Source organism: Meriones unguiculatus, chromosome 8, assembly GCF_030254825.1.
Source record: "Meriones unguiculatus strain TT.TT164.6M chromosome 8, Bangor_MerUng_6.1, whole genome shotgun sequence".
NCBI classification, from domain to species: Eukaryota; Metazoa; Chordata; class Mammalia; order Rodentia; family Muridae; genus Meriones; species Meriones unguiculatus.
In genome coordinates this window covers 116,036,382-116,063,096 of record NC_083356.1, presented here as the reverse complement: position 1 = coordinate 116,063,096, position 26,715 = coordinate 116,036,382, and the positions used below count along the sequence as shown (strand labels likewise).

General features: G+C 45.3%; 2 protein-coding genes across 3 annotated transcripts; one reads left to right on the top strand and one right to left on the bottom strand.

The window, feature by feature from the left end:
- Positions 1-831: 831 nt before the first annotated feature.
- Prkra (protein activator of interferon induced protein kinase EIF2AK2) lies at positions 832-14,971 on the bottom strand. The gene is made up of 8 exons (XM_021649503.2): positions 14,567-14,971; positions 13,907-14,076; positions 10,480-10,561; positions 7,456-7,534; positions 6,439-6,556; positions 4,099-4,193; positions 2,203-2,377; positions 832-1,467 (listed from the first exon to the last, which is right to left on the bottom strand). The coding sequence occupies exons 1-8, from the start codon at positions 14,629-14,631 to the stop codon at positions 1,310-1,312; spliced, it is 942 nt and encodes a 313-aa protein (XP_021505178.1). The 5' UTR covers positions 14,632-14,971; the 3' UTR covers positions 832-1,309.
- A 1,436-nt stretch (positions 14,972-16,407) lies between these two features.
- Pjvk (pejvakin) lies at positions 16,408-25,713 on the top strand. Of its 2 annotated transcripts, XM_060390418.1 has the most exons (7): positions 16,408-16,445; positions 17,183-17,250; positions 18,027-18,222; positions 19,004-19,145; positions 23,256-23,373; positions 24,960-25,058; positions 25,412-25,711. In XM_060390418.1, exons 4-7 carry the CDS (start codon positions 19,074-19,076, stop codon positions 25,702-25,704), a joined length of 582 nt encoding a protein of 193 aa, XP_060246401.1. In that variant the 5' UTR covers positions 16,408-16,445; positions 17,183-17,250; positions 18,027-18,222; positions 19,004-19,073; the 3' UTR covers positions 25,705-25,711. The 2 variants fall into 2 exon arrangements, with proteins under 2 accessions (XP_060246401.1, XP_021505179.1); XM_021649504.2 differs by lacking the exon at positions 16,408-16,445 and having other exon boundaries at positions 16,897-17,250; positions 25,412-25,713.
- The last annotated feature ends 1,002 nt before the right edge of the window (positions 25,714-26,715 follow it).

Below are 26,715 nucleotides of genomic sequence, written 5' to 3'. Positions count from 1 at the left end.
AGCTTGAGCTACATAGTGAGTTCTAGGCCAGCCAGGGCTATACAGAGACCCTGTGTCAAAACACTAAAGCCAAAGTAAAACACCACAAAAAACCCACAAGGCAGCCTCAGCCGTCCCTGTGTATGGGAAACCCTGAAGCTGGGATGATGAGAAAATATGAGTAACGGGTGGCCCTCTCCAGGGAAGGCAACTATGAAAAAGTTCTATAGCTGAGGGATGAATGTCAGCAACATCCCCAGAGGGACTAAGTCACCATGCATTTAAGGAGAACTAATCTTTCCCCACAACTTTTAAAGTGTATATGTTCTTACATTGGTTGATTGATTGCATGTGTGTGCCACAGTACATCTGTGGAGGTCAGAGGGCAACTCATGGGGGTCAGTTCTCTCCTTCCACCATGTGGGTTCAGGGAATCAACCGAAGTTGTCAGTGTTGGTTGCGAGTACCTTTACCCACTGAGGCACCTCTCCAGCCCCTTTCCGAACCTTTGGGTCAAATCATGTCTTTGGAATCTTCTTATAAAAGAATTGAGTGAACTGGATGGGTTTCTGCTGTTACCGTTTATATTTTGTGGCTGTAGTAATGTTTTTAAAAATTTACTCATTTACACATGGTTACGTCAAAGAAAAACACAGTGTTGCAGAGGCCTAGAGAAAAATCAAGACATGATGCCCACGTCATGTCCAGATCATCCTTGGGTCCCAGGCTTTTACCTCAGACTTTCTGTGACATGTAGATTGTACAAGTCGACATGTTCCCAGAACATCTGCCTCCAGAAGGCAGAGCTGAGATCAAGTGAGCAGCTATTGAATCAAATGAGCAGGGCCCCCGTTATAACAACAGCTCTTTATTCCATGGTTTCAAACACATAGCAGACCGACCACGTTCCCTGAAATTTAGCAATGACATTCAACACAAGCCTCAACACTCTAGTCTAAAGGGTTTCCTCGGAATCCACTTCACAAAGCTTTGCACAGAAGAGTTAAGCACCGGTTGGACTGTGGCTAGCAGTACTTTTGTCTCTTCGTTGTCACAGTCAAACCTGCAGGCCCACCCTGTGTGCCTGATCCTGTAAAATGGGCTCTACGCTCAGCCTGTGGTACAAAGTTTATAAATACAATATACCAATACAAAGTTGAAGCCATTAAAAAGAGCTTGATAACAACTACCAGGAGACAATTAAATCTGGAAAGCTGACGGATTCTGGAGAGATCTGGAAAGGACACGCAGACATACGTTGTGGTAAATGTTTTCCTGGGAAAGAGGTGCGAGGGAAACTTCTGTGCTGCGGAGACCTGCCGAGCCGCTCCTACTTTCTCTCTGCTATTATCTTTAAATACTGCAGAGCATTGTGAGCAGCGTCACTCTGGGCATTGCCGCAGGAGATGCCTGAGCCATGACACACAGTGATAGGACTGGTGGACAGCTCCGCGAGACACTGATACTGCCCATTGGCACTCAGTTCCTCTGCAATGACACATGCAAACATAACAGTTAGTGCTGGGTACACGTAAAGTAGATCCTTCAGAAAAACATTTGTTCTTGTTGGCCTTTAAGCCTCCATAATACATGCTCTCACTCATTCATTGATACTTATGCAAACAAAATGGACAGGGAGTGGGATGTCCTAGCTTGGACCTGAATTCCATAGCACTTGGGTAGAAGCAGGAGGATAGCCTGTTCCAAGCTAGCCTGAGGCATACAGAGAGTTCTAGGTTAGCCTGGGCCATAAAGCCATTTCTAGGCTAGCCTGGGTTATAAGGCAAGACACTCAAGGAAAAAAAAAATCAAACTAAAATGAGACAACCACCACCATCCTCCTCACATGCTCAGCTGCAGCAGTTCTCAAGTCTGTTTCATAACCACCCAAAGAGATCGGAAAGAAACGCTAATACAGGTGAGTGCTCTTGAGGCCACGTCTGAAACCTCAGTGTGATCCCTGACACCCAGATGACAAAAAGAGAGAATTGACTCCTGCAAGGCCAGGTCTCCAGAGTCTGAATAGGATTATCACCTTGTTCTGATGCTACAATCAAGACACTAAACATGCACACACACACACACACACACACACACACACACACACACCCTGAATTAAATGAAAATCCACAGAGGTAGGACAATGTGGTGGTTTGCTCCCAGAACCCCAGCACCGGGGAGGCAAGGAATGAGAAGGATGTCAGGATAAATAAGAAAGCATACCTATATCCAAATATGTTATGCTAAAGCCTTGCTCCTTGGCAATCTCACTGAGCAGCTGGATGTGGTCTGTGTTCGGGAGACTGAGGAGGCTTCTTTTCAGCAGGTTGATCTTCTCACCAGGGGAATTCCTCAAGGAGTGCCAGGTGCATCCCAGGGAATGCCCAACTACATTTGTCTGAAAGGCAGAGATGAGGGAAACTTTAGTTCCTACCTCTTTCCACTGTGACTGAACACCCATGCCCGGGGCTGGAGAGACGCTCAGGGGTTAGGGCACTGGTTGCTTTCCAGAGGACCCAGGTTTGCTTCTCTGCTGCACTGAGTAGAGAGCACCTCCGACAGAAATGCTTTTCTTTCTGTAAGTTCTTCCCACTTGGGCCCTTACCTGGGTTCTTTGCAAGACCAGTGAGTGTGCTGAACTACCGAGCCATCTCTCCAGCTCCTCCAAAAGGAATGTAAAAATCTACTCCTCAGTTTCCTCTGCCTCCACCTTAGTCTAGACTATCACATGGCATCTGTTTTCTATAATATCATACTAGGGCTCTCCCTGGTTCTACTCTTCATTTACTCCCTATAATCCATCCAAGTGATTTCCTTCCTAACTAAAAAATCAGATTTTGGGGCCACAGGATAAAATTTGTTGGCAACTCTGCATTACCCTCAGTATAAATGGTCACCTCTTTAGATTAGTTAATCAACTTAAGATGTGATCTCTCTTTGTCTGCCTGGTGTTGGGAACAAGCAAAAGAAACTAACTATTATTTTGTCTTTAGACTCCATTTAATTATAGGGAAAAGTAAGTTCAAGGTCCCAAGCCATAGGGGACTGGGGGACTTCCCAGTAGCCGAACAGTATCTGTAGTAAGGAGACAGTTGTCTGAGTCCAGACTTCTCAAGGACAGCTTCTCCAGCTTGGGGGCAAGGGCCAAACAAGTTCTTGTTCCCAGGTCCAGGGACCAACTCGTATCCTGATTGGTGGAAACTCCCTTGCTCGACCCCTTATGTCACAATATGATTGGACAATGCTACTGTCCACGCTGCTCCCCCTTGCCCTATGGTTTTCACCTTTAAACATGCAATACAGCTTGCGCTTGGGGATTCTGTTCAGATCTGGATCTGGCCGCATTGCTGCGCTCAGAACATAATGCTTTCATTTAAGCTTCCACATCTGAAATAAATCTTCTCGGCTTCCACCCCGAACCCAACACCGGCCTCCTTCTTTGGGAACTCCCCCATCTAACGCTATGATCTGGATCTACCAACTATTTAAGGTTCTTTGACTAAATACGGCATTGTTCCCCAGGGACTTTGTGCTCGTCACTTTCACCCTCAAATTTACTTCCCTTACTTTCCCACCAGGTCTCAGCGCTGATGCTACTTCCTCCTAGAGACTTGGCTGGATGCCTTCTTCCATGGTCTTGTGGCATCCTCCCCTGGCCTGTCTGTAGCGAACTCTTCCTCTTTCAGCTACTAAATTGGTCAGAGGCAGAAGCCGGCTGAACCGTACCACAATACCTAACACAGTACAAGGTCACCAAATGATCACTAGACGGGCAGATGCTTGAACAAATGATGCATAAAGACAGTACCACAGGACCATTGTTTGTTAACTTGCTTCTTTGGACCTCCTGCACGCTGAGCACAGAGCGTTCCACTGAGTCACACACCTGGCTGAGTACTCGTTTTCATACGCCGTCGTGAGATCCTGAATATACTTTATCTCCTACGTCCTCTTACCTGAACCAACTCTGGCTCACGTACAAACGCCAACAAGTAAAACTCATGCAGAGATTTGTAAAAATTGCAACTCTGAAGTATCAAGGCAGGAAACGAAGGGGCGTTTCCTGCAACAGGAGACACTCAGCCACACTTGCATCTACACTGTCTGATTGCTACTTACTAGAGAAATGTGGTTCTCTGGAGAAATATTACTAAATTTGGCGAGGAATTTCTCAGCAGCATTTCTCTTGGCTTGTTTTTTTGATGCCCCCTTTCCTAGAAAGAGAAAGAAAGAAAGAAAGAAAGAAAGAAAGAAAGAAAGAAAGAAAAAGAAAGAAAGAATAGATTTAAAAATTACTGTACATGGAGAGTGGCCAAATGTATACATAATTGTGTTTTATTAGTGAATACCTCAGAATCTTCATACACTGGCCCAGGATTTTATTTCACTAACATTTTTGTTTATTGTACCATATAAAATAATATATAGCATGTTGTTGTAATATGTATGTAGTGTGTCTACTGAATTTATTTCAACAAACCCTACATCCCAAGTCCTTCTGTGTTCGCATTTATTAGGTCTGCCACATCTATCTGCCAAGCTAAAATACTAAAATACACAAACACACACACACACACAAATAATAGGGGTGTGTGTGTGTGTGTGTGTGTGTGTGTGTGTGTTGCTGGGATCAAAGCCAGGGACTTTCGGGAACTTTATATGCTAGGTGAATCTGCTATCACTAAGCTGTGCAACTCGTCCTCAAATAACCATTGATTATTATATTTTTGAAAATATTTGTGTGTGAGTGTCTGATGTGTACAAGTGACTACCTATGTGTGTGTGTGTGTGTGAGAGAGAGAGAGAGAGAGAGAGAGAGAGAGAGCCCACCCATGTTGGCATACATAAAGGCCAGAGGCCAATGTTGGGTGTCTTTCTCTGTTGCTCCCCATCTGGATTTTGTTGTTGTTAAGTGTCCTTTTTTCCCCCGAACCTGGAGCTCACTGTTTCAGCAACCTCAGCTGACCAGGGAGCCTCAGGGAACGGTGCACCTTACTCTGCCCTGGCCATAAGTGGGTGCTGAAGATGCAAACTTGGGTTCTTATGTTTGTGCAGCAAGCGTTTCCCCCAGCCCAGTAATCCTTTAGACAGATTTTCTTTAATAATATTGCAACTTTGTAGCACTTACAAAGTTATTTCCCTATACCAGCATATGAATCATGTTTCACTGAATTCTGACCAATTAGATTTGTCAAATTTATCAAATACACTTGAATTATAACTCCTAACAGAGGCAGTTGGATCTCTGTAAGTTCAAGGTCAGCCTGGTTTCACATAGCGAGTTCTAGGGCAGCCAGTGCTACATAGTAGAGAGACCCTGTCTCAAAAACAGAACAAACAGAAACAACTCAGTCACAGAACACTTGCCTAGCACATGACAGGCTGTGTGTCAAATATCCAACAGCACTGAACAACCAATACATAATAAAATGGAAACTCAAGGAGACTAAGAAGTTGCTCAACCCTTTAGATGAAGAACTACGTGAAGAACATAAGCTGAAGGATGTGCTTCTGGCCCACACGGCTACTTAAGAGTAAACACTGGCCTGTTAGTCGCATGTAATCTCCAGCTAAGGTAAAAGCCTATTTATTTTATTTTATTTTCTCATGTATGCAGGACTAGGCATTAGACCCAGGGCCTCACTTATGCTAGCAAACCCTCTACCACTGACCTGCACCCACTGACCTGCACCCAGAGCTCATGCAGTCCCATATTAATTCACTTTAGAAGTGACCAAAGCATGCCAGGGACATTAACACAGGATTTCTCATTAGGACTTTTTTAAATGACTGGTTTTTATTTCCTATGGTTTATTTGCTGCAATTTAATATTTAATTTGCTGCAATTAAAAAGGTCAATTTCAGGCTGGAGAAATGGCTCAGGGATTACGAGTGCTGGTTGCTCTTCCGGAGGACCCGGGTTCAATTCCCAGCACCCGCATGGGAGCACACACACAACTGTCTGTGACTTCTGCTTCAGGAGACGCAGCACCCTCACACAGACATACACAGGTAAAACACTAATTAACATAAAGGAAAAATAAATGATTTTTTAAGGACAATTTCTATTATCTCTTTGTAACTTATATTATTATTTATATTTTATGATTCTGGGGACTGAAACTAGGGCTTCATACAAACTAAGCAAATATTCTACCATTAAGAGAAAGATGCTCACAAGTTCACCACAATTTTTTTTTTTTGCCATATAGTCTGTGACTCCTCACCCCATTTTTCAGTCCAATGAAAACTACTTATGCATAGAGCCCATAATTTGCCTATCTTTTCAATTACAGCCAAATTTTTAAAACATCAAATTAAGAAGAAATATAACTATCTCGGAAAGTGAAAGATAGGAGAAAAGAGACACCAATCTTTAAAAGGCCACATGACAAAAATTTCTACGGCAATTTCCCACATGAAAATATTGCCAATGCCTCTAGTTTCACAACCGCGTACCAGTTTCCATGAGCGACTCTAGCTTGCAGATCGTGGTATATTCTCTTTTATGAGCAGGTCCTCCTTCTTGGGAAAGCGTATATTCAGGAAGTCGCCAGCCATGGTGAATAGCCAATTCCTGTAAAAATCAATGAGGTTATCATAGTAACTTTAACTCTTTGATGGCTCAGTCACACAAATGATCTTCCTCTCTGATCATGGCTTCAGTCATGTGCTTGTAAAGAGTCACGGTACTGGCCAATGGAAAACAGGGCACACCCTGGCATTTCCCATGGGCATTCCCACACTTTATATTCTCATACCACAGTGCCAAAACACAGTGCAGTTTAGTGCCAACAGCAGCACTTTTCTATTACGACACAGTCAGCTGATGCCTGAGTTCAATGAGAGTTTTCTTTTCTTTTCTTTTGCTAGAATTAAGCACTTAAGTAGGCTACCTCTCTCCTCTTGAATTTAGTTACACAACTGTGGCTCTGTGTAAATTCTGTCTCAACAGAAGTAACAGGAGGTTTGTTAAGAGAGTGGTAAGAAATATCATACCCTTAAAGCATAAAACTTGCTACCCAACTGCTTCTTAGCCTTTTGGCTCGGCCAAGCATAGACACCCTACCCTGCTGTAGCAAAGTCTGCTCATACGGAGTGCAACTCTGTTAAGCAAGGGTGAACATTGAATAAGAGGACAATCTTAAATAGATTACTAAAAAATAATTTCAAGCTAGCTACACAGACTGTAATTATCACAACTTAGAAAACAAAGTACTCATTGCTTGGGCACACACCATCAATCTCACCACTTGGGAGGCAGAAGAGGTGAGTCTCTGTGAGTTTGAGGCCAGCCTGAGGTCTACAGGATAGCTAGGGCCACACAGAGAAACACTGTCTCCAAAACACACAAAAAAGAAAGAAAACAAAATACTAATATTCCCCATTATGTTTACAGTATCAGCTTCTTGCCTCTGTGATAATGCAAACTTATTAGACATTGGTCAGTAGAGAAACTGTGGGGAACTGCCTTACCTGTAATGAGCCAATTGGATTCAGCTGATTCTTTGGCTGTTTGGATGGATCAGGGAGTAAGGGGTCAGGAACTGCAAAGCTAAACATTATTTAAAAGTGTTATTAAACAAAATGATTTCATCCGAGCTGCCAAAAGAATGACAACATCTTCTCTACTTAACTGCCTCAGCCCTAGCTTTTCCGTTCCTTCCACGAGGACCGAATACCCCTCACTCTGACTTCTTTGGGAACCTAATTGACCAAGAGCTCTGCCAAGCCTCATTTCCAGATGCCTGTTCTTTTACCACAGCAGACCATAATCTCTCATTCTTCTGAATCACCACACCATTTGGGGCCAATCGTGGTGGCACATGCCACTCTTGGAGATGGAGGCAAGAAAGACACCCAGGAGCTCAAAGCCAGCCTTAAGCAAAGCAAGTTGGAGGCTAGCCTGAGCTACAGAAGACCCTATGTTTTTTAAAAAATAAACTTAGGCTGGCTCTTTAAAAAGTTGTTTGATCATAAATGATTCACTGTTGCACTCAGCCTGCACAGTCCTCACCTAACTTCTTCTGAATCACTTTGGAAGCTATGTGGCGGCAGGGCCTATTCAATATTTACTTATAAAAGCTTTATAGTGCATTGTACCTAAGAGTTGCTTAATGAAAATATGTAAAATGTTCATATGAGGGGCTGGAAAGATGGCTTGGTGGTTAAGAGCACGTTGCTCTTACAGAGAACCTGAGTTTGGTTCCCAGCCCCCATGGGGTCAGGATGGCTAACAACTACCCTCGCACCACTTCCAGGGAACCAGATGCCTCCTTCTGTCCTCTGTGGGCGCCAGACATGCAGTACACATACATACATGTGGGCAAAACACTCAGATACATTTTAAAAAATCTAAAAACGGTTTCAGGAAAAGTTCATGTAGCAATGCCAATTAAAGAAGAGGTCATGAACTTGGAGAGGAGAGGAGGGTTGGACAAGGAAGAGGGGAGACAGGGCAGGAGTGATATAGATGCATGTCTGAAGTTCTTAAAAATTATGTATGTATGTGTGTGTACGAATGCACAAAGTACATTACTATTAAAACTACTTAAAGAAAAAAAAGACAACCATTAGCCAAAAAAATATAGCCTAGCAATGTGGTAACACAGATTGTAAATTCTTTTCATCCAGATATCCAGGCAAGAAAACTTTGTTCCATTTCAATATATAATTCTCTAAGATTTTGATATACCTTGCATAAAGTAGATGTCCTATATGAACCTTGTTTTAACATGTGGGGGACTTATAATCAGGGGAAAGAGAACAGTCTCTTCTAGGGAGTTTGAAATTGCTAGTTACTTGGGAAATGGATGCCTATTCTGGAAAAGCTGCTCTCCACATTGACAACCACCTAAGCAACTTGAGTCATTTCTACTGAGCCACATGAGTTTCAGCTACTGCCATCTCCTCCAACTGCCAGGTGGAACACAGGCTCATGAGGTACATGTACTCACAAACAATGCTGCATGCCGAAGCTACGCAAAGAATTGGGATGGAGAGGTGAGAAAGCCTCTGTATTAAATTGGGCACTGTAGGCCTGATTACAGCTTAGTAATTCTCATCTTATCTGTCAAGAAGCACAAATACATAGTAAAGTTTGTTTACTGTTGCAAATACGTAGTAAAGGTTCGTGGTGGCAGAGTGAGGAGCCTGTGTATAGAGAGGACACACTGTTGGCCGATTTCTACAAAGGGACCCAACACATTTGGGTATGACCTTGAGCTGCGCAGAACAGCAGGGCCACCGCCTGCAAGTGGAAGAGCTCGAAAGCCGTGCTACTGAAGGTAGGACCCGAAACCCAGCATAGGTCACTGATACACAGGACCACAGGGAGGTAAACATCACCTGTGAGGTTCAAGGCTGGCCCGGGGCAAGCATTTACCTTGAAGGTAAATCTGTCACTGGTTTTAAATTGCCCAAAACCTTTGGCGTGACTGAGAGCTACTGCATGGAACCTAAATATAATCCTAAACCTATAAGTTTCACTATGGTTAGAGGACAAAAACACCAGTCTACCTGAAGTCCACTGGTCACTTGGCCAACTGTGGACGAATTACACAAGACCAAACTCCAAGCACTTCTGAGTGTATGTAAGGGAAGAAGCTGGAGACATGCCATGTTCCACAGTGTACCCAGTGCAAACCACTCATGAGACAGACAATGCGGCAAGACCAACACTCTTTCCAAAAGCACTGACAGTGATGACATTTCCGCTTTGAAATGTCCCCCTTGTATTTGTCACAGGAAAGGTACGCCTTGATCCTTGTTCCCAGTGAGAGCTCCTGAGAGGGCTTCTGGCTAGTCAGAGCGGCACGTACCTATGATACTAGCATCAAAGAGGATGAGGTGGGAGGACCAGCCTGGGCTTAATTAAGAGTAAATTTCAGGCCAGCTGGGCTACAAAAGGCACATTAAGACCATCTCTTAAAGGAAAAATAAAAACAGTTGGCCAGGCAGTGGTGGTATACACCTTTAATCCCAGCACTGGGGAGGCAGAGAGGCAGGTGGAGCTGTGTGCATTTGAGGCCAGCCTGGTTTACAGAGCTAAATCCAGGACATCCAGGCCTACACAAAGAAACCATATCTTGAAAAAACTAAAAAAAAAAAAAAAAAACAAAGAAGAAAAGAAAGGAAAAGAAAAAGGTACTACTTTTACTGACTTTTTTTCTTTATACCTTACTTTTTTAGTGTCCAAATAATCAATTAATTAACAAATTAATACCCTGCATATTAAGAATATCAGTATCTGCCACAAACACTGGTTACACTTCACTGTGAACCAGTAAAGCCTAGTTCAGGACAGCCTTCCTTTAGCAGCTAACTACCAGATTTAATAGGCTCAAATTGTCTTTAATGGATGGCAGGCTTTCACAGATCTGGAATTTTAGAGTGAATATTACTAACAACTGTTCACTCCGCTGTGAGCATGTTAAAATTTTTCATCTTACCTCGGCCATGAAATTTTTGAGCTGCAGAATACAAAGAAATTTAGCTCACCAAATACTTGCATTGGCTTTCAAAATGTTTATGGCGGCCTCTGCAGCTCTATGCTTCGCAAGCTTCTTACTCGTGCCTTCACCTGAATTAAAGACGGGAGACAAAAGTTCTTAGTCTCTGTGAAGAGGCATGGGTCTCACAGCTGTTGTCATAATGCAAAACAAGATGACCACATGCATGCTTGCTACTGAAACTATCCACTACATGCAGGTATGTTAGTGCAACATTCATCGTGTGAAATCAATACACTAAAGCCAATTTAAAAGTGTTACCAATTTGAGTTTCTGCATACCTGTATAAAACAGTATTCTATATTACATATGTGCTTTATGCATGCTTATATAAAACACTGTTCTATATTACATATGTGCATCATGTAAAACAGGAATAAGCTGGACCATATCACACCTTCTGAAGAAACAGAACTTAACATTTTGCTTTTCCTTTATTCCTAGACAGAGAAGAAATTCTTTTCCAGCAAGCTTTCCTTAAAGGAAGCCTCTGACAGCCCCCCGCTGTAGCTAAACAGGCCAGAGTACACATTGAGTGGTGTGGAGAAAGGTTCACAGATGGAAAGTAAAGCTTACGTCCTGAGCCTTCCACGAAATCTGTGTAGCTAACGTGGGTACATGGGGGATGCGGGAAGACTGATGTCTTCATTCCAGCTGCCACATGAGGTAAATGGTAAAAGTCCATCTTTTCATTTGGAGTTCAAATCCTCAAACTCATGGAAAATGTTTTGAACTGTGACCCTCAAGTATCAGAGGACACAGAGCCCTATACTCTCTTATCTACTAAAACAGATACTTAAGTTGTGTCCCAGGAGTAGACAGAATCTCTTGTTCTCAAGGACTGAGAGCTGCATGTCTTTGAACAGACATTGGAAACACAAAGGGTGTGTTATAACACGCCTTAGCGCAAGCTGGAAGGAGGCGGCAAGGTAAGCAGCTTGTCAGGTGTGGCCACGCAATCCTACCTACTCAGAAGGCCGAGGCAGGCGGACTGGAAGTTAGGGGCCACCTTGAGCCCCCACCAGACACTGTGCCAGAGCCAAAAATGAAAGAAAGCTCAGATACTCTTGGAGACATTCAGGAAGTTTTCATTGAGGAAGAGAGAACGAAACGGACTCCCAGAAGACAAGTGAAGTGAGGGAGAGCAGAGGATCAGAAGCACACCGCAGGCAAAGGTTTCAGGGCAGCCCAGCACATGGTATTCCCCAGGCAACTGAGTATGAATAAAGCTGGTGAGCTTCAGGAAAAGGATTCTGAGACATAGGGATGGAGGAAGAAGTGGAGCATATATAAATCTGTGTCTTCCAAACCTTCATGTGTGTAAGAATTGCCAGGGGTCTTTATAAAAAAACCATGTACTCTGACCTCCCCACCTGGGGAGGGCCGATGCTCTGCATTCCTACCAAGTGCCCATGTGCTATCGAGGCTCCTCGCTGATATTTGAAGACAGATGTAAATCACATTAACAAGTTGGGGCTTATTTTAAAAGTTTGGGCAGTGGGGAACCACTGGATGCACTGTAAAAAAGAGGGGAACAAACTGGGATGCTAGAAGAAGCATTCTGAGTTGGGCGATGGTTGGTGCACATCTATAAGCCCAGCATTTGGGAGGCTGAGGCAGGAGCACCAGGGATTCAAGGTCAGCTTGGGCTGCGCAGTAGGCATCTGCCTCAAAACGGCAACCAGGAACAACAGCTGCCATGCAGAGAATGGGCACCGCGAGACTCCGAGTTGAAAGAGCAGTTACAAGACAGGGGCTTCGGTCTAAGAGAGAAATGGCAGCGGTCTAGAACAGTGGTTCTCGACCTGTGGGTTGCGACCCCCACAGGGGTCAGATATTTATATTCTGACTCATAACAATAGCAAAATTACAGCTGTGAAGTAGCAATGACTGGGGTCACCACAACACAGGAAGTGTATTAAAGGGTCGCAGAGTTAGGAAGGCTGAAAATCACTGTTCTAGACCAGAGGCAGCAACAGAGAGAAGGCAGAAACCGACTCGACTGCCATCCAGGAGGTAGGGTTTATGACAAGACAGACACAAGGACAGCAGAAAGAGGGACAGGACGGAGTCAGGAAGACCACCTCAAGCTTCTACCGTGGTGCCTCACAGAAGAAGAGAATATAAGAAACATGAGTCGTGAAAAGATGGTTACGTATAGGACAAGAGTCTGAAATGTCTTTTCCTAAATCCAAGCAAAGATGCCCAGAAAGCACACGGGCAGATATAGTATTCCGTATCTGGCTGAAGATTTCAGACTCATTAGTCTTTAGGTAGTATTTGAGGCTGTGAGGTTGATACGTTAGCGCAAAAAGGCAAGGCAGGGCTGTGTAAGGAGAGGCATAAGGCAGAATGGTTGAAGAAGATGCTCATCTCTAACAAGGGGAAAGTGGGTATATGTTTTTTCTTGGACGCTCCTCCCAAATATTTGAAAGATGGCCAGCTAACGTAGTAATTCAAGTTTAGCCTTGTGGCTTTCTCTAAGGAACCTTCCAGCATATACCTACAATCTTCCCAACCTTCCCAACACACACAGAAAAGCTTCAATATTTTTGAAGTGACTTCAGTGAATCTAGGCAAACCTAGAATCCCAGATACAAATATATGATCATTCAGACTACTAGACAGTGGAACTTTAGCTTTTCCTAATTTTTCATTGTATCTCAATGAAAAGCATTCAAACAAGTTTTATGTTTTCAGCTAAATAGTTATTTGGGAAAATAATGTCCACATCTACAAACAGTGACTCTGGTTCCCATTTTCTTAGGCTCAGGCTGAAAGAAAGTATGAATCTGAACTTTAAAAGTTCATTGTGTGTGACCTTGGGCATGTGGTTTATGTAGACGACTCTGACCTTGCTACCTCATGAATAAAAAGGGGAAACAGTCTTATTCAAAGCGCCAGAACAGTATCTAGAACAAGAAGCTACTGTGTATACAGTTTGGAGGGATGCAGAACAGGAGTCTTCTACCTCTGAGTTTTCATGGACACAGGAGTGGTGCCAAGAATCCAAAGTTCCGGAGGTGTCCATAAAGGGAGAAACTCAGAAGACTCCGAGGCCATGCCTATTAGCTTCTGCATCTGTAACTTTGTAACTTTGAAAGGTGAGAGTTCCTACTGACCTAACTGTCGCCGCTCCAAGAACCTTTCCAGTTTGTAATTCTTAAGCAGAACTTTTAGCAGGCCCCTCAGGAAAAGGAAAGGGTGTGCAGGGTTCTTGGAGTTTCTGAGCTTCCTTACATCTTAGGGAGCGAAACAAATGCAGTAGATGCCGGAGTCTTGGGAGTCTTGTCTTCAGCGTCTGCTCCCTAGCTGGCTTAGGTAAGTGGGGGGCGGGCACTTTCCTTTCTGAAAAGCAACGCAAAGTCAGGACCCTCAGTCCACATGGTCATGGGGTTAGTTAACTGCATACAGACCTGTGCAAGTTATGTCACCAACGGTAACTCTGAAGGCGAAAGTGGGCACGTGTACTTGCACATCGGATCTTTCACACTCATAAACCGGAATGTTCTTGGTCTTCATGCCGTATTCGTGCAACACCTGAATCGGTGTTTTCCCAGGCTTAGCTGTTATCATCTTGCCCAAACTGCAAAAACCAGAAAAACGTATACTTTGCACGTCAAAGCTGAAAGGGAAGCAAAAGCATCCACTTGTCAGTTCTGACAAATGGTGGCAAACGGCGACAAAAAGGCTCCGCAGCTCCCCCAGCAGCCAGGGCAAGGCCTGGGCGCGCACCTGCCTCGGGGTGCTGCAGCTCGTGGTTGAGGGTAAGAGAGGTCTGTAGAGAGAGAACTTGAGAGCGGTGGGAGGGGGGCTGAAAGAAACCGGGTGGGCTCGGGCGCTGCATGCTAGACCAACTCTTCACCTGGGTCTCCGTGGCACCCCTGATCCCCGAGCCGCCCGGGGTCGCCGGAGGGGCGGGGCGCGCGGCAGAAGCCCGGGCCCGGAGGGCGGGCCGGGCGCCACGCCGAGGGAAGGAGGGGGCTTTACCCAGAATGCAGCCCGATAGCCGGCTCCCGCCCCTGCCCCGCTGCCCACCCGGGCTGGGCCTGCGGCCTCGACAGCCCAGCGCTGACCTGAAGGTCCCGCTGTCCTCGCGCTGCAGCGGCGGGGCCTCGGCACGGTGCCTGCTGTGGGACATGGCGAGAGGGGACGGCTGGGCACAGCGATCCGGAGCGGTGCGGATCTGGGTCGTCCCTCTCCACGTCGGCCAGTTCCCGAGAGGAGCGTGCCAGCACTGCCGCCTGGATCACCCCTCTCGGTTCGCTGCCTGGCTCCCTCCGGCGAAGGGACAGGCAGAGAGGAAGGGAGGGGCGGGGCGTCGGGGCGCACGAGCCGGCCACACCCCCTCTCGGCCCCGCCCCTCCCCGCCAGGCCCCGCCCCCCGATGGTCCTAGCTCCCCTTGCCACAGCGCTCGGCCCCTTCCCGGTTCACCTGGCCCCGCCCACGCCGTCAGGGCCTGCTCTTCCCCGCGGCACCGCTCCCCAGCTGGGTCCCCAGAGCGTCCCGGCTCCCGGCCCCGCCCCTCCCTCGGCCAGTCCCGCCCCTCTGCCAGTCCCGGCTCTTCCAACTCCTGCCCTCGCCCCGCTTCGGCTGCCAGAACAGCAGGCCCCGCTCCCCATCCTCCCAGGCCCCGCCTCCATTCCAGCCCTGGGCTCTTCCCAGTTCCTGCCTGCGCCCCGCTTTGCTTCCCCGGCTGGCCCCTCCCGCCTTTAGTGACGCAGAGCCTCTCCCTCCTTTGTCCTTAGAGGGAGGCTGTTTCCTTCCCGGCGAGAAAGCTTGTAGTAGGCCGGAGCTCCGCAGGTTTGCGGAGCAAGGAAGAAAGATCAAGGGCTTGAAAATCCCGAATGCAAAATTGCTGAGAAAATTTCGGATGTTGGCCCCGAAACTTGAGACCTCCGAGTGTCGCAGGCTCGCCCCAGAAGGGGCTGGCTTGAGAGCACCGGATCCACGGAGCCCTCTCCGACTGGCGGGCTCTGTGGCGTGCAGGCTTTAGGGCCGTGGGCCTCAGCCTCCTAATGCTGCGCGTTCCTCCTGTTGTGGTCACCCCAAGCCTAAAATTATATCATTGCTATTTTATAACTAATTTTGCTACTGTTACGAATCGTAATGTATCTGATGTGCAATCCCAAGTGGGTCCTGACCCACGGGTTAAGACCCGTCGCTTTAGGAGCCTGCAGGCTGCTGGGGGCAAGTGGAGAGCTCCGGGTGTTGAGACGGGTTTCTTCCTGCTGACCTGTGCAGTGGAGAGTGACAACGTTAGCCCGGATGCTCTGCCTGTGTGCTGTGGCTGTGTCAGCGCCTCAGCGCGTCTTGGAGAGTTGTGAACTACCTGCACCCTGGCTCCAGTGCTTACCTGATGCTCCAGGACTGAATTCTAGAAATGTTCTCCCGAAGAGACTGTCGAAAGTTATTTTTTAGAATAAAGATTTTAGTTTGGCGTACCAAACTGGTTGGTTTTGTGACGGGAATTCGTTTTGGTTGCATGCGAGCCCAAATAGTTGGAAGCAAGTAAAAAAAAAAAAAAAATCCGGAATCGAATCAAGTTGACTTCTGCTGGGGCTTGGTTAGGCCTACCCTTTCTTTTATTTCTGCATAAGGCGTATAGGCTGCTACCCAATAATGCTATTACCGTCATGTGTTAATGAGTATCATATTGTAACAACCTCAGAGGCACTTTCAAAATATGTCAACCACCTATGGCCACACAATAGCTCGGTAGAGGTTTGTTTCTAGAATTTAATCTAAAAGGTCTGCAAAAGTCCTTGAAAATAAGCTAACACTGTATATAACTTTTTGTAGGTTGGGCAACTGGGACAGTAGTGAACAAGAGGGAGACGCGGTTGAGCCGTCAGTGCGGAGGAAGAGACTCCCGGAGTTTTAAATAGGTGACGCAGCATTAGCTAAAAGCCCTCAGCATCCCGCAGAGACCTGCAGCAGCCAGGTGTTCCTCTGTGAGTCGATATTTGGTCTTAAACACATGGTTTCATAAGCATGCAAAATCCCAGACGACAGAAGTGCTCACGCAATGACCTGTGCACTGTGAAGGTCCAAAAAGTGCTTTCCTGTTGCCCAAATTCAGCTGCTGGACTTATGAAGGAATTCCTCTTGGACCATGTCCATCGCAGATGGTGGCCAGGCCTAATGTCAGGGCCCAATTACACCATTTCCTGGAGGACTTTAAGCCTCCGTCCAAACTGGCTCATTGCTTGTGGCAAAGCACTGTCCTCTGTGGTTGCCCCGAGGATGTTAGTAGTATGTTTGAAGCAGTTTCCTGTGTATGTTTTAGCTCTGTAGGCTGCCATTCCAAGTTAGACTTGCTTTTAGGGTATCATTTTACACCGCCATCCATTATTCATCACCTGAGTTCACGAAGGGAGGCAGTGTCGTGAACTGCACGCCGGTAAACTATCTGTTGAGCATGGGCTTTAGAGTTCTAAGCTACGTAATTGTATTTACCATCAAACGAGGCTGAGTCTGGTGTCTGATCTTCTGCAAAAATGGGTTTGTTGCCTGAGGGTCACAGCTGATGATGTCTTGACATTAATATGTTTGCTGCTGCTACCAAGAGCTTCGTTAAGCAAGTCGGAGATGGAGGGAGATTAGTCCCTGTTCCAAGCCTCAGTGAAGCCGACAAATACCAACCCCTGAGTCTGGTGGTCAAAAAGAAGCGGTGTTTCCTGTTTCCTAGGTACAAATTTACCTCAACACCTTTCACACTTAAAGACATTCTCCTGGGAGACCGAGAAATTTCAGCTGGTAAGTTTAAATGTTTGAGAGTGACTCTCACTGGGGCCACATCATTAATAACCTAACAGAGGTTGTGTAGATTTATTATATTAATAATACAGTTTATGAATAAAATCAACTTTTATGTGGTAGCAATTCATAGGGTGAACAATGCTTAAGTCTTTACAGTTTCATATCTCTGACTGATTAATTTTAAAATCAATTATAAGTTGTTTTTAACTAAATGGAATTAGAAAATGATATATTTTGTCCCGGATAATAAAGGATATTATTGGGTCTCACCCATTTCACATGATCAAATAAATGAAAGTAATTTGAATTATTTTACAGTTTATTACAATAGGTAAATTCAACTTTTTTTTTTTTTAATATGGGTACTGGGGGTTGAACTCAGTTCCTCATACTTACGAGCATGCATTTGTCGACTGGGCCATTTCCCAACCCTAAAACGTATTTTTAAAACTAGATTATAAAACAGGCACGATGGCTAGTCATTAGTTATGGACACTTGTTTTTCCTTCAACTACCCCATGGATCGTTAAACTGAGGTATAACATATACTGAGGTATATGTATTCTGTTATCTGAACAGAGAATTTGACTTCATTTTAAGTAATTTTTTTTTGTAGTAAAATTGCCTGAAAAGCTCCTTATCATGTGCTTTTAAATGCTGTCTAATTAATATTTGGGCAAAAGAATATTTCAATCAAGTTACCGTGATACTACGTAAAGTCCATGTAAGATGAATTTGAGACATTTAAAAAATATCAAGTTTCTTCTCTGAAGGTATTTCGTCTTATCAGTTACTGAATTATGAAGATGAGTCAGATGTTTCCCTCTATGGAAGGCGAAGCAACCATATTGTGAATGATGTTGGGATCAACGTTACTGGATCTGATTCCATCGCAGTCAAAGCCTCGTTCGGCGTGGTAACCAAGCATGAGGTGGAGGTATCCACGTTGCTCAAGGAAATTACCGCACGGTCAGTACGAAGACCTGCTCTTCTCATCAAACGCTTCAACCGTACCAAACCCATTGCGATGAACGCTTAAAACATCGGGTGATGTTTTACAGCTTAATTTGTATTTTTTTTATTCACTTGGAAGACTGCATGTTAGCGGCTAATTAGTACCATTACGAAATCAAAAATCATAATCATTTTGGTGGGGGAGTTGTTCCCCCCACCAAAATAAACCACTTTGGTTTTGCACACACTTGCTGAATTATTAAGCTGAAATAACACAGGCTGAGCTTCCAACAGACTCTCAGTAGACAGAATAGAACATCCTATAGAACTTTTTCTTAATGCGAGAGGATTCGGGTGTGGTTGGACAGGCCTGCCATCGCAGATACTTTGAGAGAACCAGGAGGATCACAAGTTCAAAGCTTGTTTGAGCTACATAGTGAGCTCAAGTCCATCTCGGGCAAATTATTGAGAATCTGTCTCAGACGGAAATAAAAGTGAAGAGGGGTGGGCGGCTGGAAGGTGGCTCAGTGAAGAGCACCTGCCTGGCATGGATAGGCCCTGGCTTCAGTCCCCAGTTCTGCAAAGCTACACAAGCTGTGCCTCCTCTGTGCAAAACACGAAAAACCACCGAGGAGAGAGGCAAGCTAGTCAAGCGACTGTTCCTATTTTCTGGTTTGCATTGAGTCTGCCTCGACTCACACACAGTTAAGTTGGGCCAAGAGTAGCACAAAAGGTGCCTTCGGTTCTGTGCGATCATGCACTGAGGCATCTTGTGCATGTCTCTTTCTTACTCTAGAAAAATCAACTTTGACCACAGTTTGATCCGCCAATCAAGGAGCAGCAGGAAGGCCGTGCTGTGCGTAGTCATGGAGAGCATCAGAACCACGCGCCAGTGCTCCCTGTCCGTGCACGCTGGGATCCGAGGGGAAGCCATGCGGGTAAAACACACTCACAAACCTGTTACTCAGAACAGGTTTGTGCCTTTCATCAGAGACAGAAGAGAAACTCATATAGGGCTTCACTTTGGAGTGGTCGCGCTCCAGAGTAAGAGCATCTCCAAGACAACTTGGGTTCTGAGTGTGAGTAATGCAAACAAATCACTAAGCCTCGTGAATTTACCTACAGACGGAGAGACTCTAGCTATCCAATTAAATGGGACTTCATTGTTATATTAAGAAAAGAAAGTGCTGGGTGGTGGGTGACACACGCCTTTAATCCCAGGACTCTGGAGGCAGAGCAGGCATTTCTCTGAGTTCGAGGCCAGCCTGGTCAACAGAATTAGTTCCGGGAGAGCCAGAGCAAACCCTGTCTCAAAACAAAACAAACAAGCAAGGAACAAAAATTAAGTCCTGTTGTATTCTTTGATTGTTTTTGTTTTTTTTGAGATAGAGTTTGTTTGTGTAGCCCTGGCTGTCTTGGAACTCACTCTGTAGACAAGGCTGGCCTCAAACTTAGGGATCTGACTGCTTCTTCCTCCTGAGTGCTGAGATTAAGGGCATTCGCCACCAGCATCTGACTTTGATTTTATTTAATTTTTAATTTTTGAAATTAACTTTACATCAAGATCATAGCCTCCTCCCTCCTCTCCTACCAGTCGCACCCTCTGTCCTTCTTCTCCCCCACCCACTATTCCTTAAAAAAGGGCACCTCCCCCCTCTTGCTACCAAGCCATCCCAGTTCATCAAATTGCATTAGGACTGAACTGGTCCTCTTGTCCTGTGGTCTGGTGAGGCAGCCCCACCAGTGGGGAGTCATCAAAAAGCAGGCAACAGAGACCTGTCAGAGATAGCTCCCATTCCCCTTACTAGGGAACCCACATGAGGCCTAAGCTGCCCATTTGCTACATGTGTGTAGGGGGCCTAGGTCCAGTTCATGCATGGTCCCTGTTGGTGCTTCAGTCTCCGCAAGCCCCTCTGGGCCCTGGTTAGTTGGCTCTGTTGGTCTTCTGTGGAGCTCCTATCTCCTCCAGGTCCTCCTATCCTTTCCCCCACTTTTCCATAAGACTCCCTATGCCTCGCCCAATGTTTGGCTGTGAACCTGAGCCTCTGTTTCGATCTGCTGCTGGGTGGAGCCTCTCAGAGGACAGCTCTGCTGGGCTCCTGTCTGTGAATATAGCAGAATATCATTAAGTAATGCAATCCATACTGAATTTTTCAAAGTTGATTTTTTCACTAACTATTGCATCTATCTATCATCTGTCTATCTATTTACTGTGTGCTCTGCGTGTGTGCAAGGTACACACACGCCACAGTGTGCATGTTGAAGTCAGAGGTCACATTCTCAGTTTTCTCCCTCTACATGTGAGCAAACCCAGGTGCCCAGGCACTGTGGTCAATGCTTTATCCGCAAAGCCATCTCACCAGCCCTGAATTTATTTTTTATATTAAAGCAGTTTTTCTAATTATCAATAACCGAATAGGCTTCATTTTGTGGTAAATCCTTTTGGAAGTTAGAAAACGGGCTAGAAAGGTGGCTAGAAACTTAAGAGAACTGGCTGCACTTCTAAGCCTCCAGGAGGGAGGCTTACATGATGGGCAGATAATAGTTGGAAGGTGGAAAGGAGAGGGCTGTGATGGAAGACAAGTTAGAACAAAGTACATTCACACACACACACACACACACACACACACACACCCCACATTATGAAACCCAGGAGTTTGTATACTTTTTAAAATTTTAAAGTGGGACATGGGATAGCTCTGTCTACTAAGTACCTGCTGTGCAAGCTAGAGGATTTGAGTTTGAGCCCTGGCAACCACGTGAAAGCTAAGCATTGCTGTGTGCACTTGTGACTCCAGCACGAAGGAGGTGGCAGAGAGAGGAGAATCCTGGGGCTCGCTGGCCCACTGATAACCTTGCCCAATCCGTGGGCTCCATGTCGAGAGACGGACTGTCTCAAAAATAAAATTAAAAAAAGAGGAGAATGATAGAGCAACACTCAGGGCTGACCTCTGGCTTCCACATGCATCCATACACATGTTCCGCCATGTGTGTGCACACACATACATACAAGCACATACACAAGCACAAGCCACACACATAACAGAAAAGAGATAAATGCTCACCTCAGAAGTTAGGAAGAGACTGGCACTAGCAGAGGCTGGCCTGGTGGGGCGGGGGCTCAGCCCATGGGAGCCATGTTACCGTTGGATATAAATGAATTTAATGAACAATGTGCCATGATTCTCCAAATGGCTGGAGGAAAGGGGTATAGTCTTTATAAAGAAACAGTACAAGTTTAAGGCAATGAATTAATGCACCAATTACCCTGAGTTGATCACTGTTCAGTGTGCAATGACCCAAAGCAGCACGTTGCCTCTCATAGATGTATTGATAATTCAATAAAGAAAAAACAATAAAGTAAAACTACTTGTTAGAAATATAGCAATTGGGGGGCGGGGAGGACCTGGAGAGAGAGTAGAAATCGGTGAGGGAGCATCTCTGGAACAGGAGAGGTCCCTGGGAGTCTGGTGATGACTGTAGCTGAGATCCCTAACCACAACAGCTGGAGTCATGGAGACTGAAGTCAACACTTCCTGTAGCCAGGTGGGACTTCCAGTGGAGGCAAGGTGACACCAACCCATCCATTAAACCTTTGACCCAAAATTTGTCCTGCCTACGAGAAGTGTAGAGATAAAGATGGAGCAGAGACTGAGGAAACGGCAAACCAGTAACTGGCTCAACCTGAGACTCCATGGGAGAGAGCCAACCCTGCCACTGTTAATGGTCCTCTGCTGTGCTTGCGGACAGGAGCCTAGCAGAACTGTCCTCTGAGAGGCTTCATCCAGCAGCTGATGGACACAGATGCATAGATCCACAGCCAAACAATAGGCCGAGCTTGGGGAGTCTTGTGGAGGAGTGGGAGGAAGGATTGAGGGAGCCGGAGGGGTCAAGGACACCCAAGAAGACCTACAGAGTCAACTAACCTGGGCCCATGGGAGCTCACAGAGACTGATCCACCAACCAAAGAGCATGCATGGGCTGGACGTAGGCCCCTACACATATGTAGAAGATGTGTAGCTTGGTCATCATGTGTGTCCCTAACAATGGGAGTAGGGGCTGTCTCTGACTCTGTTGCCTGCCTTTGGATCCCTTTCCCCTGTCTTTGCTACCTTGTCTGGCCTCAGTGAAAGAGGATGCACTTAATCCTACTGTGACTTGAGGTCCCAGGGTCAGTTGGAAACCTTTAGGGACTCCCTTTTTTTGAGAAGTGGGGCTGGGAGGAGAGGAGGGAGGAAGCTGGGATCAGGCTGAAACGTGATTAAATAAATAAAAAGAAAAAGAAAACTAGCACTCAGGCTAAGAAGGCTTAATGAGCAGAGAGCTTGCTGCACAAATCTGGAGACCCGAGTTCGATCCCCGGAACCCACGCTAGGAGGAGAGGACTATTCTGGAAAGTTGTCCTGTGATCTCTGTGCGGCACTGTGGCATGCACATATCCCCACAGTTAGCACAAGGAAATAGCTTTTTAAAGACACAGGGCCATATGGTCATCTTTCCAACCCTCTCCAGTTGTAATTTAACACATTACATACAATCTATGTAAGATGACCAAGAACACTTCAAGAACACTAAGTTCCTTCTCCTAAAGATCCCAGTTGTATCCATCACCGCATTATGAGGGTTCTGTTCAGAATCCAGATTCAGGAATCTCCAAATTCTGATTAGCATTGGTCATGTAAGGGGCACAAACCAAAACCTTTACTCAATGGTGGTCATTTTGGTGAGTGAGAAAGCTGCCGACAGCTGTGGGGCTTCTGAAGTAGGTGGGCGAAGCTAAAAATAAGGGGGGTTGGGGGGGCGTGTTTACTGCAAGAACACTATGAGGAAAGCAATCATTGACTTTAATCCTAAAGTGAGGGTGCTAAAACGTCACTACAATAGATCATGCCTGGGTCTCCAGAATAAAGTTTAATGGCTGCAGGACAGTTCTTGAGTTGGGTAGGTGGTTATGTTTTGGTGGGATTATGGGAAGTCTCTCCAAAAAGCTGCCCTGCCTTGCTGTGCTCCGTAGTAATATTGTTTTTTTATCCATTCATTTACTGTAGTTTCATTTTATGGATGAACAGAATCCCAAAGGAAGGGAAAAAGCTATTGTTTTCCCAGCACACACAACGATAGCGTTCAGTGTTTTTGAACTCTTCATTTACCTGGATGGTGCCTTTGGTGAGTAGCAGATATACCTAAAGCTCAAGTGATTGTGTTTTTAAGGAGAATGTAATGAGAATGAATCTCTCTCCTCTGTCTCCCTCCTCCCTTTCTCCTTTCCTCCCTTCCCTCCTTTCTTCTCTGTCAGTTTCCATGATTATAGAGGCACGATGCATCCATTCAGTATGGTCAGTCTTATGCTAGGATGAAGGAGCTGGGAAAGGGCCCCACTCCCTACTTTCCCAGCACTTTTTTTTTTTTTTTTTTTTTTTTTTTTTTTTTTTGTGCTTTTTATTGAAGGCTCCATACTGCTCCATTCACAGTTATAGACTGGAAATAAAACAAGGTCCATTGACAAAATGCACCTTAGCTCTTGTGGAAAGGGTAGTAAATGACTTTTAATAGGTAGCTTGTAGAAGTGGAAAATAAGAAATCTGAAGGCAGTAAGATGCCTGAAGGATCTAGAGCCCAAACAGGTGGTACTAATTTTTATCTGTTTAGACATAACTTCCTAGCTGCACACTTCCTTAAAATAATCATAAAAACACTTTAGAACTATAAGTACTTCCTCTACAATCGCCACCTTGTATGGTAGCTCAATGCAGCTCACTTTGGCTTTCTACATTTCACAGGACTTTAAAGTTAGTTAACTGCCAGCTAGACCAGTACCAGAGGTAGCCAAAAAAGGACCAGGCAAGGGAGTCTCATAGCTATGGTAATTTATTTGTAGACCTTCTTTGGTTAGTTTCTGTTTGTAGTCCTGCAGAAGGGGGATTAGAAAGTTTGGAAACAAAACTACATTCTAAGTAAACTCAACTTTGAACTCTTGGGTTTGGCAGTTATATTGACTAGAGGGAAGAGAATAAAGTGTCATTTATCAAAATGTAATCTTGTCTATGGGCGCATATTTTGGCCTCTCATTTCCAGGAACTAATGTTCTAGGTACACTGAGACACAGGTACAGTGATAGTGGTTCAGGCTCGTCAGTTCCTAACAGCAAAATATTGGAAACTCCTGAGTGAACCCAGGAGCCCAACCGAGGACAAAACCATGACAAGTGTGTAGCTCTCTCATTTCTGGGAGAATTTTAAAGAACTGTGTATGATATAGAATTGTTTCTGGAAACATACAAAAGTCTGCACATACCAGAGCTTCTGAGCTTGCACAAGGCCGGTACCAGAGATGCTGGGTACCAGGTAGGCTAGAGGCATGTCACCGTCTGATTTAAGTCGCTGAATTCCGTAGTTAGGTTATATTTTCCTCAAATGTATAGTTTAGCTTTATTAAAAAAAAAAAAAAAAAAAAAAAAAAAAACCCTCGGGGCTGGAGAGATGGCTCAGTGGTTAAGAGTACTGTCTGCTCTTCCAAAGGACCTGGGTTCAATTCCCAGCACCCACATGGCAGCTCACAACTGTCTATGCCCCCAATTCCAAGGGATCTGACACCTTCACACTAACGCACATAAAATAAAAATAAATTTGTAAAAAAAAAAAAAAAAAACCGAACCCTCAATGAATCGCATGTATGAGAATTCATAGTCCCTATGAAATACTCAATAAAATATTACTTAAGCTATAATAACATCTTCTCAAATTTGTTTGTAGACCTTTGTGTCACGTCAGTGTCAAAAGGAGGATTCGAGAGGGAGGAAACCACCACCTTTGCCATGTTCTACAGGCTGAGAAATATACTCTTTGAAAGAAGTATGTCCGCCCAAGGGTGTCTGTGAGCGCCTTCTCCTTCCTCTATCGTATGTGCGGCTACCATCTGTTAACACAGCCCAGAGGCTTCCTGGCGGAGGGTGTGGGTTGACACCTTTCTTGCTTGCTTTTTGTTTTTTTGAGACAGGGTTTCTCTGTGTAGCCTTCGCTGTCCTGGAACTTGCACCCGTAGACCAGGCTGGCCTCAAACTCACGGATCCGCCTGCCTCTGCCTCCCCGGGCACTGGGATTACTGGCCTGCGCCGCCGTGGCCCGGCAAGGATTGACACCTTTACACGAAGCGTGGGTGCCCAGTCATTTGGACTTGTGACGCGTTTCTGGTTTCTGTGTTGCAGACAGGAGAGTGATGGATGCCATCTCCCGCTCCCAGCTTTACCTAGACGATATTTTCTCTGACTACTACGACAAGCCTCTCAGCATGACTGACATCTCCCTGAAGGAGGGCACTCATATTCGAGTGAACTTGCTGAACCACAACATCCCCAAGGGGCCCTGCATACTCTGTGGGATGGGGAACCTGAAAAGGGAGACGGTGTACGGGTGCTTCCAGTGCTCCGTGGACGGAGTGAAGTACGTGAGGCTTCATGCTGTCCCCTGTTTTGATATTTGGCACAAGAGAATGAAATAAACGGAAGAAGGGACATGCTTGGTTGCTGTTTTATGTATTACTGTGCCACAGAGCTTCCTTACATTGTTTAGGTTTGCTTGGATGAATTAAAAAAACAAAACAAAACAAAACAACCCAACCTGGTTCTCTCTTCCCCCCATGTGGGGTCCTGGGGACAGAACTCGGGTCATCAGGCTTGGAGCAAGAGCTATCCTCACTGAGAAATCTAGCCAGCCCATGAACATTTTAAAAAGGTATTTCAAGGTTTGGAAATACCTTTGAAACAGGGCCTCTCTACACAGCCCTGGCTGTCCTGGAACTCATTATGTAGACCAGGCTGGCCTCAAACTCACAGCCTTTTAAGTAGCGTTTTCATTGCATTTTCCACCTCTGAGGTAGACACGATGATAAATCTGTCTTCTCGTAGACTTTATGAGGATTAATAGCATCGCTTATACAAAACAAAGCTTTATTACAAAATTCAAGGAAAAGCACTCTTTGACAAGTTTTTCCATTTCTTCACAATCGCTTGGGAACCAGTGTACCATTTTAAGTAGCTTTTTATGTGATCTATATTTTTCTAAATGCAAATTTTATATTTAATCACTTTTTAACTCAACAGTTGAAGATAACAAACGGGCACAAATGGTTGCTTTCGGACCCTTTTGCGTCCTAGGTTTGATAAGGAGAGGGAAAAAAGTGTTAATAATTTAATATATTCCTAAATGTTTAATTGTGGTATCAGATTAAAACCATGAAGCTCAGCATGGGGCCCTGTGCACAGCTAACAGTGTAACTGACAGTGGTAATGGGCTGTCACTCTGCCTACTGAGTTTGCTTTGTAAAATGGGTGCTATCACTTTCAAGTTAAGGGAAACAGGGCAGTTATGTTTTTGGAAATGGTTAATGGATTTAATGTACTTTGTTCTCAAATTTCTTTTCGGGGGGGAAGGTAGGGCCTTGCTATGTTACCAAAGCTACTCCCGACATCCTGGGTTCAAGTGATTCAGCCTACCTCAAGCTCAGGAATGG